A 15,962-nucleotide genomic window follows, 5' to 3' on the forward strand; every position below is an offset into this window, starting at 1 on the left:
GATATCGGTCATTATAAATACAAGTATCAAAATTTTCTGTGTTTTAGCAGAAGCAAGCAAACCATCATTCTCTCCGTTTAAAGAGGGAGTAATTCTGTATCTTCTTTTTATAGACCAAAAGCAATTAAAAAAAACCCAAAAAACAGAGATTCAGTTGAGACCCTCAACTTACAGTTTTCCAAAACTGCACACAACATGCCAGCTCTACGTACATAGATACAGCTTCTACAATAAAGCCCTAGTGGTCATCACTGCAGAGCTCACAATCAATTTGAGTTTGTGAAAACTCAAGGTGTTGGGTTTTTTTCTAAATTACAACATTTTACCTGTTTTATCCTAACACAGTTATGATAACATGCAGGCACAGTGAAGATTGCTAAGCCCTGCTGTTCTTGCACTCCCTAATTCTTTACTGTCAGTGAGTCAGAGGGAAGGGAGAAGCTCCATATAATTAATGGTACTGTATCTGCTTGGACAAGAATATCGTTGGCACCATGGAAGTTGTATGTGGAACTATGAGCAAGATGGCAGAATGGTGTGCTTTCATAAGAATAGTATGAACTGCTATGTTAATGGTAGTTTCTTGAAACTTCCATACAGACAGGCTCATTCACAGCAAAAAAGATAGGCTATACAGTAAGTATATTAGAAAAAAAGATTTGCGGGGTGTTTTACAGTTTTTGTTTTGGTTTGGGTTTTGGTGCTTGGTTGTGTTCTTTTTTCCCCCCAAGGACATAATTTATTCCATTTAAACATAGGCAAGAGATACCAAAAGTTCTACGAAAATTTTGTTTCCATCTGTTTTATGCTGTTTTACTTAAGGTTTATTTTAGTGGGGTTTTTTATTGTGATAAATATGAATAGTTATAATGAAGAGATTTGGCTAACACTACAAAATTGTTACTATACAAAGTTCTTACTGAACAGGTTTTTGCTTTAAAAACTAAGAGAAGATTTTCAAAACAGTTTCAATCTCTGAAGTAAAAAAGGGTTTTCATACACGTTCCCTTGGCATAATAGAAAGTTGTTTAAATGTTCATCTACAGCAGCTTCTTTCATTTCTCCATACCAGTCATTTACCATAGTTGGTTTGCAAATACTGTTATAAATATATTTTTATATTACATAAAAGAGCAAATACCTTCCAAAAGAACACCTGACAGTTTAAAATTAAGGCTAGAAAGTAAGGAAATTATTTCAAGCTCAGATAGAAACATGTTGTGTGTTCACGTTGTGTGATCACGAATTGAGTGTCTCTAAGTTAGACACAAAATCCTGCTTCTGTGAAGTATTACAAAGGTTTTTTCCTATGATTGTAAATGCTTAGGACTTCTCTTCTGCACCTCACACTGAAAGCAGCACATAACCAGTAATACAAGGCCTATGTCACCAAGGAGGGATATTGATTCAGTAGTTATTCCCTGAGCAAGGTTCCCATTACAAGTGTTTAATAGAGCTTATTCAACAACTACACTGTCTGTAGCACAGCAGGTGTCTTCCACTGTGTCCTTTGAGATCCAGTCTCCCTAAGTTAGACATTATTGACCAAGTTGTTTATTAGTTAAAGTTACACGTGTATTTCTTTATAATGGAAAGTCAAAATGAAATAATTTTTGTCAGGTGCTAGGTATTCAACCAGTAGGCAAAATGCGGTGAATTCTCATAGCATACATGGCTGTTAACAGGAGTCTTCCAAGGTAGGAATGTCTGGCTGCCTTCCAGTTCACAAGTGACTACACAATGTTTCAGGGTTTGGGAACTGACATATTTTCCTTCATCTCATCATCTCCTATTTCTGCTCTATGTTGTCTATACTTATTGAAGGTTTAATAATTTGGTTTTGTTGTACTGGTCCAGCAATCACTAAAAAAACACGAAGTTCTTCGTGGTCTTTGATAATTTTAATGAATTCATGTTTGATGCTTAGAATGCATGAAAAACTTCTAGTATACAGATTGTAATTGTGAGACTGGTATTTTGTTTTGATAGCAATGTTTTGGAGTGAGGGGACTTCATTCTCCAGTACCTTGTACGCTACATGGTGATTTACAGTTGTGCAGCATGAGGAATATGCTGCCAGGGCCACGTATGTACTAACCATGTCTAGATAGAATTACTGACTGTGCTATATACCATCCTTTTCCTTATGTAGCCTTTTTCCTTATATAGCCTTTTCCATAGTGGGAACTTTTTTCTATACAGCTCTGCTCTCAGATCCTCTGCTTGAGCAGGTTAGGATAAATTTGCAAAAACATAACTGTGTCCAAGCTAGAAGCTTTAGATAGCACCATAGTGTCCTTCAGAAAGTGCAGCATTTCACATCTCTGTGCAGCATACCTGCCCCAACACAAGTCTGTAGTGTAGATAAATGTTAAAGCAAAATTTTCCACTTACTGTAATCATAATGCTTTACACCCACTTTTATTAGATGTAATAGAAAACATGTAGTAGAGAACATTAGAGAAATGGGCCCTTTGTAGCTTTAAGCACTACGTTAACATCAACTATTTGAGCAATATTATTCTGTGTGCTCAGTTGTGGTTTATAGACGCAGCTGGAATGTGTAAAGTGATTGCTCTGCACTGAGACAGCTCAGGAAGAATTCAGAAATCTCAGTGTGTCAGCAGCCCTTGAAAATTCATAATCAAGACTCTTAAAGGAGCTGGCTCACTGATACGTAATTTTTAATAAGTATTGGAATTACAGAAAACTGGAAATTAGCTGATAATTTACTTCCACTTAGAAAGGACTACTGTGATGACCTGCATATTTGTAGACTGCTCAGGAGACCATTAGTGAGCAGAAAGATGGAAAAGAAAAAAAAAGGTGGCATCACAGAAAAATAGATCTTGTCCAATAGGTCTTTTTCCATGTTTTGATGGAGTTCTAATTTAGTGATCCTTGAAGTTAGAGGATAAAGACCTAATGGCAGAATAGGTGAGGTGCTAGTAAAGATCAAATTTAAATGAAAAATCAGGCTTGCATTTTTTAAAATGAGCCTGATCAGTCATTAGAACCACCAATGAAGGAAAGTGACAGCTTCACCACCCACTTGAGAGAAGACACCTGGGCTATTTTCACTGTCCAGAATAATTAATGGATATCACTTGCACTGCTTTTAATTCATCTTAAAATTCCTCATGTTGCACAGTCATCTTTCATTTATGTTAACCAGGATTTACTTCTGGAATCAATGGAGTTCACCCATGAAATTAAAGACCAATCAGGCCAAAACTGTAAGCTTAAGCCCCACTGCAGCCAGATTACTATATTCCTACAGAATACATTTAATTTAATCTCAGCTTTCATCTGAATGTCTTTATTACTCATCCTGTGTGGTCTTGATGTAGTCTTCATCTGAAACATACTTGAAGAATACGGTGCCCGTTGCCTGCAGCAACACACTTTGCTGCCTCTCTGTCCTGGGTGCAGTATTTTTAATACAAATATGTATTTTGAAATCATAGCTGACCTACTCTGATCTTCTCTGGATCTGGAAAAGCAAACAAATACTCTGACTGTTCTGTCATCATATATGTCATTCCAAAAAAAGATCAATGGAGAATACTGGCTCATCACCCTCACTGGCTCATTTCCTCTGTTCCCCATCTTTCTGCCTTTAAATCATTCCCAGTACGACAGTATTGCCCCACAAATGTGAGTGACAGGACTCAAAGCCCGTGCTATTTATAGAAACACCTATCATTGTTTGCTTTTTTCCTTACATTGACTCTTTGTGACGTCCTTTGACATATTCACATTTGATAACATCCCTGAATACGTTCTCTGACATCCTTCATATAACTAGCTCTATTGGCAAAGCGCTGTGAGCTATGTAAGATTCTCTCTGATACTCCAAATTAAGTTGCCATGACTGCAATGGTAGGAGTAGCAGTGCCATGCTGAATCTACATTGAGCTTTATATAGGTGACAGTGTAGTCTGTAGTATGTTATTTCTTCCTTCTTTCTTAGTCATTTGTTTAAGGGATTCAGTGAAGGAGAGGACCGGAACACTTTTTAAACAGATGCTTAAGTTAGTCACTAAATTGGGGGTAGGAAGACATCAGAGCCCCATAGAATCCAAGTCCCATAGTGTAGGAAGGGAAATTCAGTGTTATAAGTAAGGTTGCACCCACTGAACAAAACATTAACCACTGCAGAAAATGTGCCTCAGCATGTACAACTGTAATTATTTAAAGAACATAGAATGCTACTACTATAACTCAAAACACTTTTGAAAAGAGCTCCTCTATAAATTACTCCAAGAAGGTGTTGGGTTATTTTTAAATTTTGGTTCATCAGTGAATTCATTTGATTTGTTATTCATATAATGATCTGACTTTATCCTTTGGCCTAGATTTTAGATCAAAAATCTAGTGCCATCTACCATATCTAAATAGTTCAAATAAATGTAGGTGATTATTATAAAAAAAAAAAATCACAAAACTGAAAAACATGCAGTAAACCTGTGGCTTTGGTAATGCATTTACTTATGTAGATATTATTGTGAGGATTTTGAATAAGCTATTAATAAATAATATTCAATTTCCTTATCTTATAACCTGGCAATATACTATTGTTTTGTTATGGTCCTTTGATAAAGGAGCTGCAGGCATCTTGCAAGGATGTGGAAGCATCCAGTAGTATAAGTGAGCAATGATTTTTTGGTTCAAAGCTCCTTTACAGAAGGCAGAATATAATCTTATGTAAAAATCATATGCCAAAATATTTTGAATTATCCAGCTAACTGACTGTGTCATGTAAAATCATCTTTGGTCTTTTCAGTTTAGTTTAAAGTGATATGTGTACACAAAAAGACCTAAATTGATCTGAAAGCTTACTAATGGCAAATTAAACATTCTAAGCATTCTGACTTCTTGAAGAGCAAGGGCTCTTTTCCTTTAAATAGTTTAATAACCTTATTTAGTTATGTAGCATCATAAGTTTCTACATGTTCATGCATTTAACTTCACATTGAATTATCTGTGATTGTAAGATAAAAGAAAAAGTTTCTTCTATATCTGTACATATCAAGTGTTCTGAAGATTATACCTATTACAGAAGAGTCATTTCAGTTGGTGATTTCTCTACATGTCCTGAAAACTGTGCTTTGCATACAAATACTGTAAAGAATCTGCTTCTTTCACAGGTAAAAATAAGGTGCAACTCCATTAAGGTCTATAGAATTATACTGGTAAATAACTGGTGCTAGGAAGAGATGAAGCCAGCTGTGGCTATTTCTCGGGAAAGCTTTCTATGGTCAGCCAGGATATGCTGCTCCCAGGTACACTGAAGAAATTCAGAGAATTTGGAATACTGTAAGCATTTTTTCCTCAGTAAACAGCACCTTTCCTGGACTCAGACATGTGTCTACTAGATCTGTTAGCTGAATCTTTGCTTCAGCAGTTGAGATTGCTGAGTAAATGGGTCTCATAGGTCTTGTAGTTAATTTACAATTTTCATATGCAAGCCTTAAGAATGTGGTAGCTTGAGTCACCCACCAGCCCCGTACAGCAATAAAATGCAGTGCCTGCAATTTAAGACTACTTTTATTGTATACTGTGTTTACATCTTTCCTTGAGATGCTGAACATTGAACAGTTACAGTTCGTATACTGCTTAGCAGACATGTACCAATAACCTGTGTCACCTCTTTTGAAGAGAATACTTTGGGATGGAAAGTACTGTTATTGAATAGGGAACAAGAAAATTGTTTGTCTTACAGGCTATTCCAAATTATTCTGAGATATATGTCACTTTATCCTTTGATATCTTAAAGGCTTAAGATATCTGTCATATAACTTGGTGAATTTAGATTATCCAGTGCCAAACTGATAGACCTCACCGAGAAGAAATCAGGATACTGTTTGTTGTTAATTCTGTACTAGTGTTTATTCTTGTGTCTCTGGTGATATAACCATATTGATTAAAATAATAGTAGAGGTAGCATAGTCACATGGTTTCTGTTTTACATGACACCTTTGTTTTTCAAATTTCTGATGCAGTACCACTTGAATTCTAGCTGTCAGATCAGGGGAAGAAAGAGTCTTCTTTAAATACGCCAAAAAATTAAATATTTAATGTTTGCAACTCTTTAAAAATCTAGCTTGAAACACCAAGTAATCACCTATTGATCTGTCTATAGAACACATGCAGACACAATCATTTCTTGGGGGATTTGCTTTTCATGGCCAACTGATTCTAATTCTGTTTTATTTTGTAAATTAATGTTTAAATAGCTGTTCACTTGAGGAATACCCCCTGCATCTATTTTTAAATTAATAGGTGGTGTCATCTCACCTAACTTCAGCCACCTAAAACACAGGCACCTGCTGTCAGTAATTGTCTAGTCCATAGAGAACAGCAAGTACTTGCAGCATCTTTCCTTCATCCTAAAAGAGGCACCTAAAGAGACTGGATGAGTTGTTCCAAACTAGATGTCAAGCTTCCTTGTGTGGTCAGTGGAAAGAGACAAACACCATGAACCACGTAAAAAATGAAGGCAGCTAGCTGATACCACGTACCTCAGTTTTGGATGATAAAGATAGAAGAAATTGATCCTAGCTTGTGGGAAGAAAAGATGCTTTTTGATTCTGTAAAATGTTTTACCTAGACAGATTGCTACAGGAAAATTTAAATTTAATGCCAATCTGACATTATCATTTTAAAATGTAATGGAGAACATTTTTTTCCTCTGTCTTTTGTTTTCTGGTTTTTTTGAGAACACCACTGGAATGGTGCTGCTGTTGTATTATGACCAGCTGTGGGGGTTAATTAATTCTGTCTTCAAGATCTAAATAGAAATTTCATATAATAGTCTTAAAGGCTTTAATCATGTAAGAAAAATACAGTTCTTCCTCCTTTTCTGAATTTTATGCAACTTAGAAAAATATCTTCTAACCAATATGTGATATTTGTCCCTTTCTTATTGTCTGTAACTATACCATAGTATATGGTCATTGTGATAAACATATATACTAAAGTGGGAGGATAAACTGAAAAATAACCCTCTTTATACAGCGGTACAATTGAAAAAGTCATTCAGCAAGAGCTTCAAAAACAAAGGAAAGAATTTAAGTGTACAAAGAAGGACCATAAATGCAGTTTACTCCACATCTGTATGAAATGCATGATTTCAATAACCTCGATATTTTAGTATGTGTAATATTTATGTTAACAAAGGATTATTTTTTTTGTCCTCCACTCTGCTGAAATAGGATATGCCTACATGAGTGTAGAAAAGTCCTTTGCAGAGTTATCCCAGCCAGCCTGGGCTAGGCTCAGGTACTGAGTGCATGACAGCTGTAGCAAGAACAGGCCACAGAAGGGTTAAGTGTTCTCCTATTCACCCAGGATCTCAAATGTGCTTTGCAGCTCTGCTGAGCTCCCTGACACCAGGACTACCTAGTACATGAGCTAGTGAATTTAGTCATGCTGTCTATCCAGTTATATACTGAATATCCTTGTTTGGGTTTTTTGGTTGGTTGGTTTTTTTCACTTAAGTGTGACCAATAAAAAATGAATATGAATATCTCTTCATAGTTGATTAATCATTGAATTTTCCCAAATTGTAGTTGCTCCCAGATAGCCATGCCATACTCTGGCAGTAGAGGTCACAGACTCAACACTCAACCCTCCAAAGAGGGCTTTGAACTCTAGGCTCGCCTGAAGATAAGGACATGATGGCAGAAGTTACAGCCCAGGACTTGCTGCAGGAGTGGGGACATCCTTGTGTCAGGGCACTCACTGTCACACAGCTTGGCTCAGGAAACCTCCAGAATTAAGAAGCAACAAAGTTGAGGGACCTTTGTAATTGTATTAGGTACCATGAGCCAGGGTCAGGAGGTGAACGCAGCTACAAAAAGTCAGAAAATTATTGGTTAATAGATTACAATTATATTCTTTTTATTTTAATCTAAAACAATATCAGTATATGTGTTTGTTTCTATAGTAAGTTTTTAAAATAATCATCAATGTTCAGTGCTCTGAGCCCAAACTCTTGAACTTTACACTTCATACTGATATTATAACCCTGGTGGTGTTAAGCATGGCTTCTTGGCCTTTACCCCAACTATAAAATTAAACTAGTGCCCTTATCTGTCTCAAAAGACAGTATAGAGGAATAATGAGCTCTTTTGTGCTGTTGAGAATTGCTACTCTTCACAAACTTCTTTTGTTTAAGTTTTATTATCTGTGAAATCATTATCTTACTGAAACCACTGAGATCTCATTTGCCCCTCACCAAAAACCACAATGAGAAATATAATTTTATTGTAAAGTTTGACTTTTTTGTTTTTCAGAGCTGTGTATGCAAAGGTAAAATTCCCTGCGCTTGTGATAGCATGAAAGGTAATAAGGTAAGAACAAATACATTTTTCCTTGTTTAAGATTAGCTTATACCTGGAAATTGTTAATACATTAGTTGAGTTGATATAGTGAGTGAATTTATTGTGAGATGGTATTCTGTCAACAGAGTCTTCAGAGAATTGTAAAAGGAATACATTACCTTAGAGAAATGTGTTAAAGTAACTCTGGGGACACTGTTTAACTAAGTTGACTTTTAAATTTATCTTTTTAAAATGCATTAGTTTGTTTACAGCATTGCATGATGTTTGAACACCAACAAAAGAACAACTGTCCGAAGCACTAGGTCCCTGTCACAAACTCCTAACAAATGCCCACAGATACCATTACCCTGGCAGCAGCTCTCCTGTTACAGATTTCATAATGCCATCAAGAGTGTCATGTTCAGTGCTTCCCTCTTTGCATCTTTGGACCTTGCCCATCTCCCCCCTCTTTTCTGGTTCCTGAAGGAAAGCTACATGCACGGGCATCAAACAGATAAATCTGCAGACCAACACGGGATGAGTTTCTGGGTCCTAATCACAAACGCCTTGCCATCAGTGACAGAACAGCATCAAATCCATCAAAAGTAACAGAGCCGCAGCTCTACCTGTTGCCAACAGTAGCTTGGCAGAGGCTTGGAGTGGCTTTTAGACAAACCTGAATTACACAAATGCCAAAAATTCTTTCAAACTCCTGCTTGTAGTTGGCAAAACAACTGATTCACAAATGAAAGGGGCATTATTAAAGAAGTCATGGCTGTAATTCAGCCTAACTGTGGACACAGTGATTGCCATGCTAAACCTTATCAAATAGATTCCAGATGTCTATATAGGCTTAGGGCTGTGATTAGTCCCACTGATTGACACATCTGGCTGGTAAAGAATTACTCACAACTTTCCTCCTGTACTTTTATTACCAAGAAAAAATGTCATATTGCACCACCGTAAAGACTGCTAGTCTTGCCTTTAGGAAGCTTCATTTCAGTGGTGGAGAAAAGTTCTCTCAAAGTAAATATGTTCATTATTAAAATATATTTTCATAAGTGGGAAAGAAGACTACTCATGTCTTTAGGAAAATCTCAGTGCTTATTTTTCATGTTCTTACTTGGTCTAACCTGACTTTGTCCTAACCAGTAAAACCAAGACCAATTGAAAAATTAGAAAAAAAATAAGCTGCCCACTAAAAGAGAAATATTAGTAAGAATGAACACCCGCAACTTGTCTTCATCAGTTCCATGTTAAAGCAACTGAGCGATTTGTAGGTAAGAGTTAATCATTGTTTACACTGATGAAGTTTTTCAGACAGCTTTGGAAAGTCAGGACAATTACATTAATCAGTATGTTTTGATAACTGTTCAATGTTAAGAAATCCTCCAACTTGAGAATCCTCTGATCATGTTGATCTGTCAAGAAGGAAGTGTGGATAAAATTGCCTGTATTGTATGGAGAGGAGTGAAGCGGTCAGGAGAGCGCGCTGCTGCTCTATATCTGGAGAGCACCCCATCGCTTGCTGCAGTGAGGGGGTAGCAAGCTCAGTGGAGGAAGATGAAGGACTTCTTTCGTTTTTCTGTGAGTTAGTACCACACCCCCTCCAGTGGCACGTCTTGGTATAGCATTATCCTTTTTTGCCTTTCTTGGGAAGCTGGTGGATGAAATAAATGATTTGTTATAAAAAGCTATGCCGGTTTATGATACAGATCTCACAGACACTTCATAATGCAATTATTATTTTGATTTGTGTTAAAATATTCTGGGATTATATTCTATCTTTTAATTTTTTTATTTTTTTTTTTAATTTAGAACCTATTTAAAATCTGGTGAGTTTGTGGGATTTTGAGGAGCGAGAATTGGTCAAAGGACAAGCCAAGGTATTTTGGCTTCCCCGAGACTTCTTTTGGATCCTATCTTGTACAGCAAATAATAAGATACCAGAACTTCTGCACAGCAGAATTTCAAATGCTTTTTTGTATAACTGTCCCCTGTTAAAGCAGTAGGAAAATTGACTCTGAGAGAATTGATAACCCTATCCTCTCTTTCCCATGTCATGCTGTGATGTAAAAGGTCTTGAATAGGCAGCTCTTCACTGATGTAAAATTGGGCATACTAAATTGCTGCTATTTAAAGAGCTGAAACACCTTTTCTGTGAGTTTGTATGCTTGAAGCACTATATTTTAACCAAGATAAGACTTACATCTTCATTATATTTAAATAAAAACCAGAAAATGGCCCTTCCAGTGTAACTTAGCCTCCTGTATTCTATTTGTATAGCTTTAATATTCTGTGTTTCCTTTACATGGTTTGGTTATTTGAATTTGACCTTAAAAAACACATGAAAAAGTAATTGGGTGTCTTAATCTCTGAGACTCAGAACAATTTTACAAAGTTGTCACTTAAAGCAAACTTCTTTTATTCTATCTGGTTTTGTTGCATTGGTCTCTCACTGTTTCTTTCCATGGCTTGCATGAAGAGAGGTATTGATGATTTGGAACTGACCTGGCTGTACAGCAGCAGTCATTAAGTTTGCCAACTACAAATTAGGGCTGCTATGATGGATTTGGATTTGTGTTGCTTGTAGGGACCAAACACGATATAGAAATATGAACAAGGAATATGTATCAGCTGCTTCCTTAAACTTTCCATGCTGCCAGTCATCTTCTGTACTCTGCAAAATCTTGGGTACTGTTGTCTTCTGATATCTTCAGCCATACTTATGAGCATGTTACTTCAGTGGTACCATGTGGCCTAGACAGCACATAGGTGGGACCACAAAAACAGGTCAGTATGGGCAAGGGTAATATATCTGCCACAGTTGCTGACAGATATGTAGAAGTTAAGAGGTACTGAAAGTAATGAATGCCTTAGAAATAAGTTACCAAAAGCAGTATTCATGGGTATTTTAAGAACTTCATTCTCTTAATGTTTATAGGGTGAAAAAGGCTTTCCTGGTGTTCCAGGTCCACCTGGTCATAGAGGCTTTCCTGGTCCAGAAGGGCCTCCAGGGCCACAGGGACCAAAGGTAGGTGTGTATGTGAGACACAGAGAGAGAGACACAGAGAAACTGCTGTGCTTGACTGTGAAAGTGAGCTATGACTGCGTAGAGAATTCTGTTTTAAAAAACCAAACCAAACCAAAACCTGTTTCAGAGTCTCCTGTTTGGTGAGGGATGTTGTGTGGTCACCAGCTGCAATGGTCATTTTTGACTGAGTCGAAGTAGCTGATATGAACATGGGCTTTTGTTGCCAGTTGTCCATTGGCCAGTGCTGAAGCACCTGGACTGAACTGCCAGAGGCAATGAACATGGGTCTAAATAGATTTTAGCAGCATAACCTCAATTTTGTCTTAACAGTATACTCTGACATCTATTGCTGGAAAGAGAGTAAACAAGCTACTACTGAGACAAATATGAAAAATACATTTAAGAAAATTTGAAGGGAAAGATGGTTTTTAAGATAAATCTTGGTCTGTTTAGGAAATACCTGCAGTATGGAGAGAGTGACTTTGGTGACTTGGGCTTTCTTTTTTCCTGTATGCCTAAACTGAGGCCGAATATGAATTTTTAATGACTCTTGCATAAGCAGAAAAAACAAATAAATTGCTTATTAAAAAACATTTTATTTATATTTGTCTTGAGGGACAGCACTCCTAATGTCATTGATAAATTGACTCTGGTGAATAAATTATTTGTGTCTAAATATGGTGTGAACTCAGCCACGGTATAAATCAGGAAGGTACTGCCACAATCTCATTATGTCTAGGACCTGCACTAGTGTGGCTCCAGCACTTATCCATACCTTTAAACAAATGTTTTTTATAGTTTTAATTTGTTTGGGTGTTGTTGCATTATTCTGTCCTATCTTGTTTTTACAATACTTTGTGGAACTGATACTCATGGTGGATCTCATACATGTTGATGAGCCATTTATTTGAACTCATCAAAAAGTGTTTAGTAGAGCATTTCCCTTTTAATAAGTGATAATAACTTCTGCAAGAATGGCAAAAAGTAAGGATAATTTTTCTAGCAAGAACATCTCTGTTAGCCTGAATGCCATCTATTGTAGTGTATTCCAGTTAGCTTTTCTTATTCAACTCCTGTACATTATCTTAAATGAAATGTCTCCCAGGATTTTAGGAGCTATGCAGTTCTGTACATTCCCCATTTCCTTTCTGGGAACAATAAAATTTCTTATCAGTAAAGCTCTAAGTGTCTTGAAACAATTCTAGCAGGTTCTGTCTAGACTGTGCTGTGGCATGCTTTGCTGTCTTCTTTCAGCCTTGCTCTCCCATCCTGCTTAGCCCCCTTTCAGCCTGCTCCTGGCTTTCCTTTCGGTGCACAACAGTGCAAGTGAGAGTGGCTGGTACATGCATATACCTGATCATTACATGGACATCACCCATATCTGGGAGCCTTCCAGCTACTTCCTTACAGGGAAGCACTTCCAGGTCTCACAGTTTGAACAGATCCATAGGAACTGCTTTCTCAACATAGCCTGACTGTTATTTTTTTGACCTGTGATGAGATATATCCTCTGTAAACACTGAAAGGGAGGGCAAGACGCCATGATTTAGGCAAGTTGTATTAAATGCTTCTTTGCTTTAGTGTCTGTAATAGGCAAATCATTTATTTAGTTATATAGTTTTGTGTGCATATGTTGGTATTGGTAAAATAATAAAAATATTGCATGTCCTGGTGACATGTATGTGCTTTTTCTCAATTATATTGAAATACATTGTTTTCCATTTGTGATCCAGGGTTCTCCAGGGCTTACAGGCTTAGTTGGTCCCAAAGGTATCCGAGTAAGTATTTATATTTTAAACAAACTTGTATGTATTAAATGTCGTGTTAAAATGCCAACTTCGTTCAATAATTTGTGAAAATTATAAACAAAACATTATGTATGATTTTAAAGTATTTTTAAAATTTATGACACTATACACATGCATTATCTATTTTTTAGAACTTTTGCCTGTTTTGCTATACCTTATGTACAAGGTTCATGCTGTATGTGTTTAGTATTGGGGTGTGCTATGACAAAGTCAGACTAGAATTCAATGAAGACTTGTTTTGGGTTTTTTTCTGTGGGCAAAACCAGTCTGTGTTAACAGTGCGTAAGCTACCATTATACTTGGTTCACAGTCAGAAGAGGTAAGGAAATAATGATCTTTTGACAGAATCATACTTGCATTCATTATTCTGAATGCAATCAAAAGAAAAACTGCATCATGAGCTTTTTCTTAATATTATTCCTCTGTTTTTATATCATTAGGGAGTCCCAGGAATACCTGGATTTTCAGGTCCCCCGGGCCTTCCAGTAAGTAAAAACGAAACTGATTTAACCATTTATCTCTTACTGCAGTCTTCAGTGCATAGTTATCCTCAGCCCAATGTGCTCACTCTAGTCTCAACATCAGCATTGTCTCTGTCAATTAGCCTAGAGATAAAAATCTTAGCATCAGCAATTCCTACTCATTGTAATGATTTAAGAACACATGGTAATCTGTCAAGTCTTGTGAAACACTGCTCCAACATAAACTCTTTCAGTGATGCTGTAGGGTAATATGAATGTGGAAAAACAAAGCTTGTGTCAATTTTGCATGTCTTTTTAGGGTGAACCGGGAACTGTTGGTCCTCCTGGGCGCTCAGGTGTTCCAGGATGCAACGGCACAAAGGTACAAACCAAGCTGAATGTTATGGAGATGGTGTTTGGCGATGCTTAGAAATGGCCAAAAATCATTCTGAATTTTTCCCGTGGTATACGACAACTTTGATTTGTTTTGGTTTGAGACTTTATCAACTAGGAAAAATTTGAATCATGAGGCCAGAGGAAGGAAAAGTGCTGCCTTTTTGTGTAAGGTAGATAATTAAATAATACATGTTAATGGCATTTGCTAAAAAGTTAAGAATAATGTTTGATATTTTGACAGATAAAACTTTTCCCATTAAATCCAGAAGACCTAATCAGTTTTGTCCAACCCGTCCTTCTGTTGAAACGGGTTGTAGAAGAGATAGATAGTTAATTAATTTTATTTCAACAGTATTTAGCTTGCAGTTGAGAATTAATAAGTCCTGAAAGCAATTAAAAGAAAAGGCTTAATGTTAAGTTACAGGTTTACTAGTTTGCTTTTGCTGTATGAGCAAATGCTTCCAGCATTCTGAAAGAGGGAGTCAGAAGAATGCCTACTGCAGAAAATTATATATTTCTAGTGAAACAGTGAACTGATCTGACACACCTAATAAAGCCTGGTGTCTGGGATAGAAGTCAAGACCCATACAGTGAGGCTGTGCCCCTTCTAGCAAATATGGTAATGCAACTCACAATTTTAGTATGGTAACATAAAAAACTTATTTTTTAATCACATTTGCTAAAATCAGACCAAATAATAAACAATAATATGCATTAACAGTCACTCTTACTACTTTCAGGGCGATCGAGGTTTTCCAGGTCCTCCAGGTAGAAGAGGTGCTCCAGGCATTCCAGTAGGTGTCTGTGAAATTCATGATTGTGTGCATTTCTACCACATAAAGCCATTCACTGAAGGAGTGTAAAGCCTCACATTAGCTGGTATTAACAACAGTTGAAATATAATTTTATTAATATTAAAACCATGTGGTAAAGAAAACAAAGTTAAGAGTAATTCTTTATCAGCTGCATGTTGGGCCTCAACTTCTTAGTTAATGAGTGCATGCAAATTCATTGAGTTGTGTTAGCTCTTTAGTGTGTCAAAGGGGTATTCATGAAAATTTACCACTCACAGCTCTACAGGTGTCCAATATATATTTAATAGATTGCAGTTTCGGTTCATGCCTAAATATTTTTGAGGATATGGCCTAATTAAGTCAATTAGAACCAGGAATTAAACCCAGAACTTCTCATTCTGGCTGCATTGCTTTAACCCTAGGATTTGTTTTTTCTCTGTAGAAATGTGTTTTTAAAAGAAACTTCTAAACAAATGGAAAAGGAATGCTGTCTGTCAAGTTCCAGTGGCTTCAAATCTAATAACTTCTAAACATGATCTTTACTTTACCAGCTCTCCTGATTTTATTTATTTATTTATTAAGGTCAGGCTTCAAAACTGTTCTGCCTTAACTTGTAGAGTTGTAACTGTGAGACTGGACTGTTTTTTAACAATATGCCCTTTCTTCTTAAATTGAAGTCTGGCACAGTAAGCATGTACCTGGCTATACACCGTGTCCATGAAAATAAATCATTTCAAGAGCACTGAACTTAGAGAATATTTAGAATGTGTACTTTCATTGTCTCTTTTACTTTTCTGTTTTAATAATATGATTGTTATTCTCCCTAGGGTATTGCTGGCATCAAAGGAGAGAAGGTCAGTTATTTACACCATATTACGTGAAATATTTATTGGTGATCAACAGTTCGTGTGTATGTTCACTGCTGGAAAAGAGTTCTTAATGTCTCCATTCATGGGAAACAGAAGGTTGACTTTCCAGAAGAAGCAACCACAAATTTTGGTGCTTCATCTGTACGAGTTGCATTCAGCCTGGGTTACATTTAATTCAGCCCGGGTTACAGCCCCGTATTTAATTTTTTTTTCCCTTTAACTACTGTTATTGCACATAATTAATTTAACCCTTTCAAGCACACAAAGAACTAA

General features: G+C 36.6%; 1 protein-coding gene across 1 annotated transcript in view; it reads left to right on the forward strand.

Annotated features, from left to right (window-relative positions):
- Positions 1-15,962, forward strand: part of COL4A3 (collagen type IV alpha 3 chain) — a 64,063-nt gene that overhangs the window by 5,316 nt on the left and 42,785 nt on the right. The window contains exons 3-9 of the mRNA XM_072868491.1: positions 8,301-8,357; positions 11,272-11,361; positions 13,095-13,139; positions 13,610-13,654; positions 13,950-14,012; positions 14,767-14,820; positions 15,648-15,674. Of these exons, the coding sequence (XP_072724592.1) occupies positions 8,301-8,357; positions 11,272-11,361; positions 13,095-13,139; positions 13,610-13,654; positions 13,950-14,012; positions 14,767-14,820; positions 15,648-15,674 (381 nt within the window). The remainder of the gene's footprint in view (positions 1-8,300; positions 8,358-11,271; positions 11,362-13,094; positions 13,140-13,609; positions 13,655-13,949; positions 14,013-14,766; positions 14,821-15,647; positions 15,675-15,962) is intronic.

The sequence above is a fragment of the Ciconia boyciana genome, chromosome 7 (genome assembly GCF_034638445.1).
Source record: "Ciconia boyciana chromosome 7, ASM3463844v1, whole genome shotgun sequence".
NCBI classification, from domain to species: domain Eukaryota; kingdom Metazoa; phylum Chordata; class Aves; order Ciconiiformes; family Ciconiidae; genus Ciconia; species Ciconia boyciana.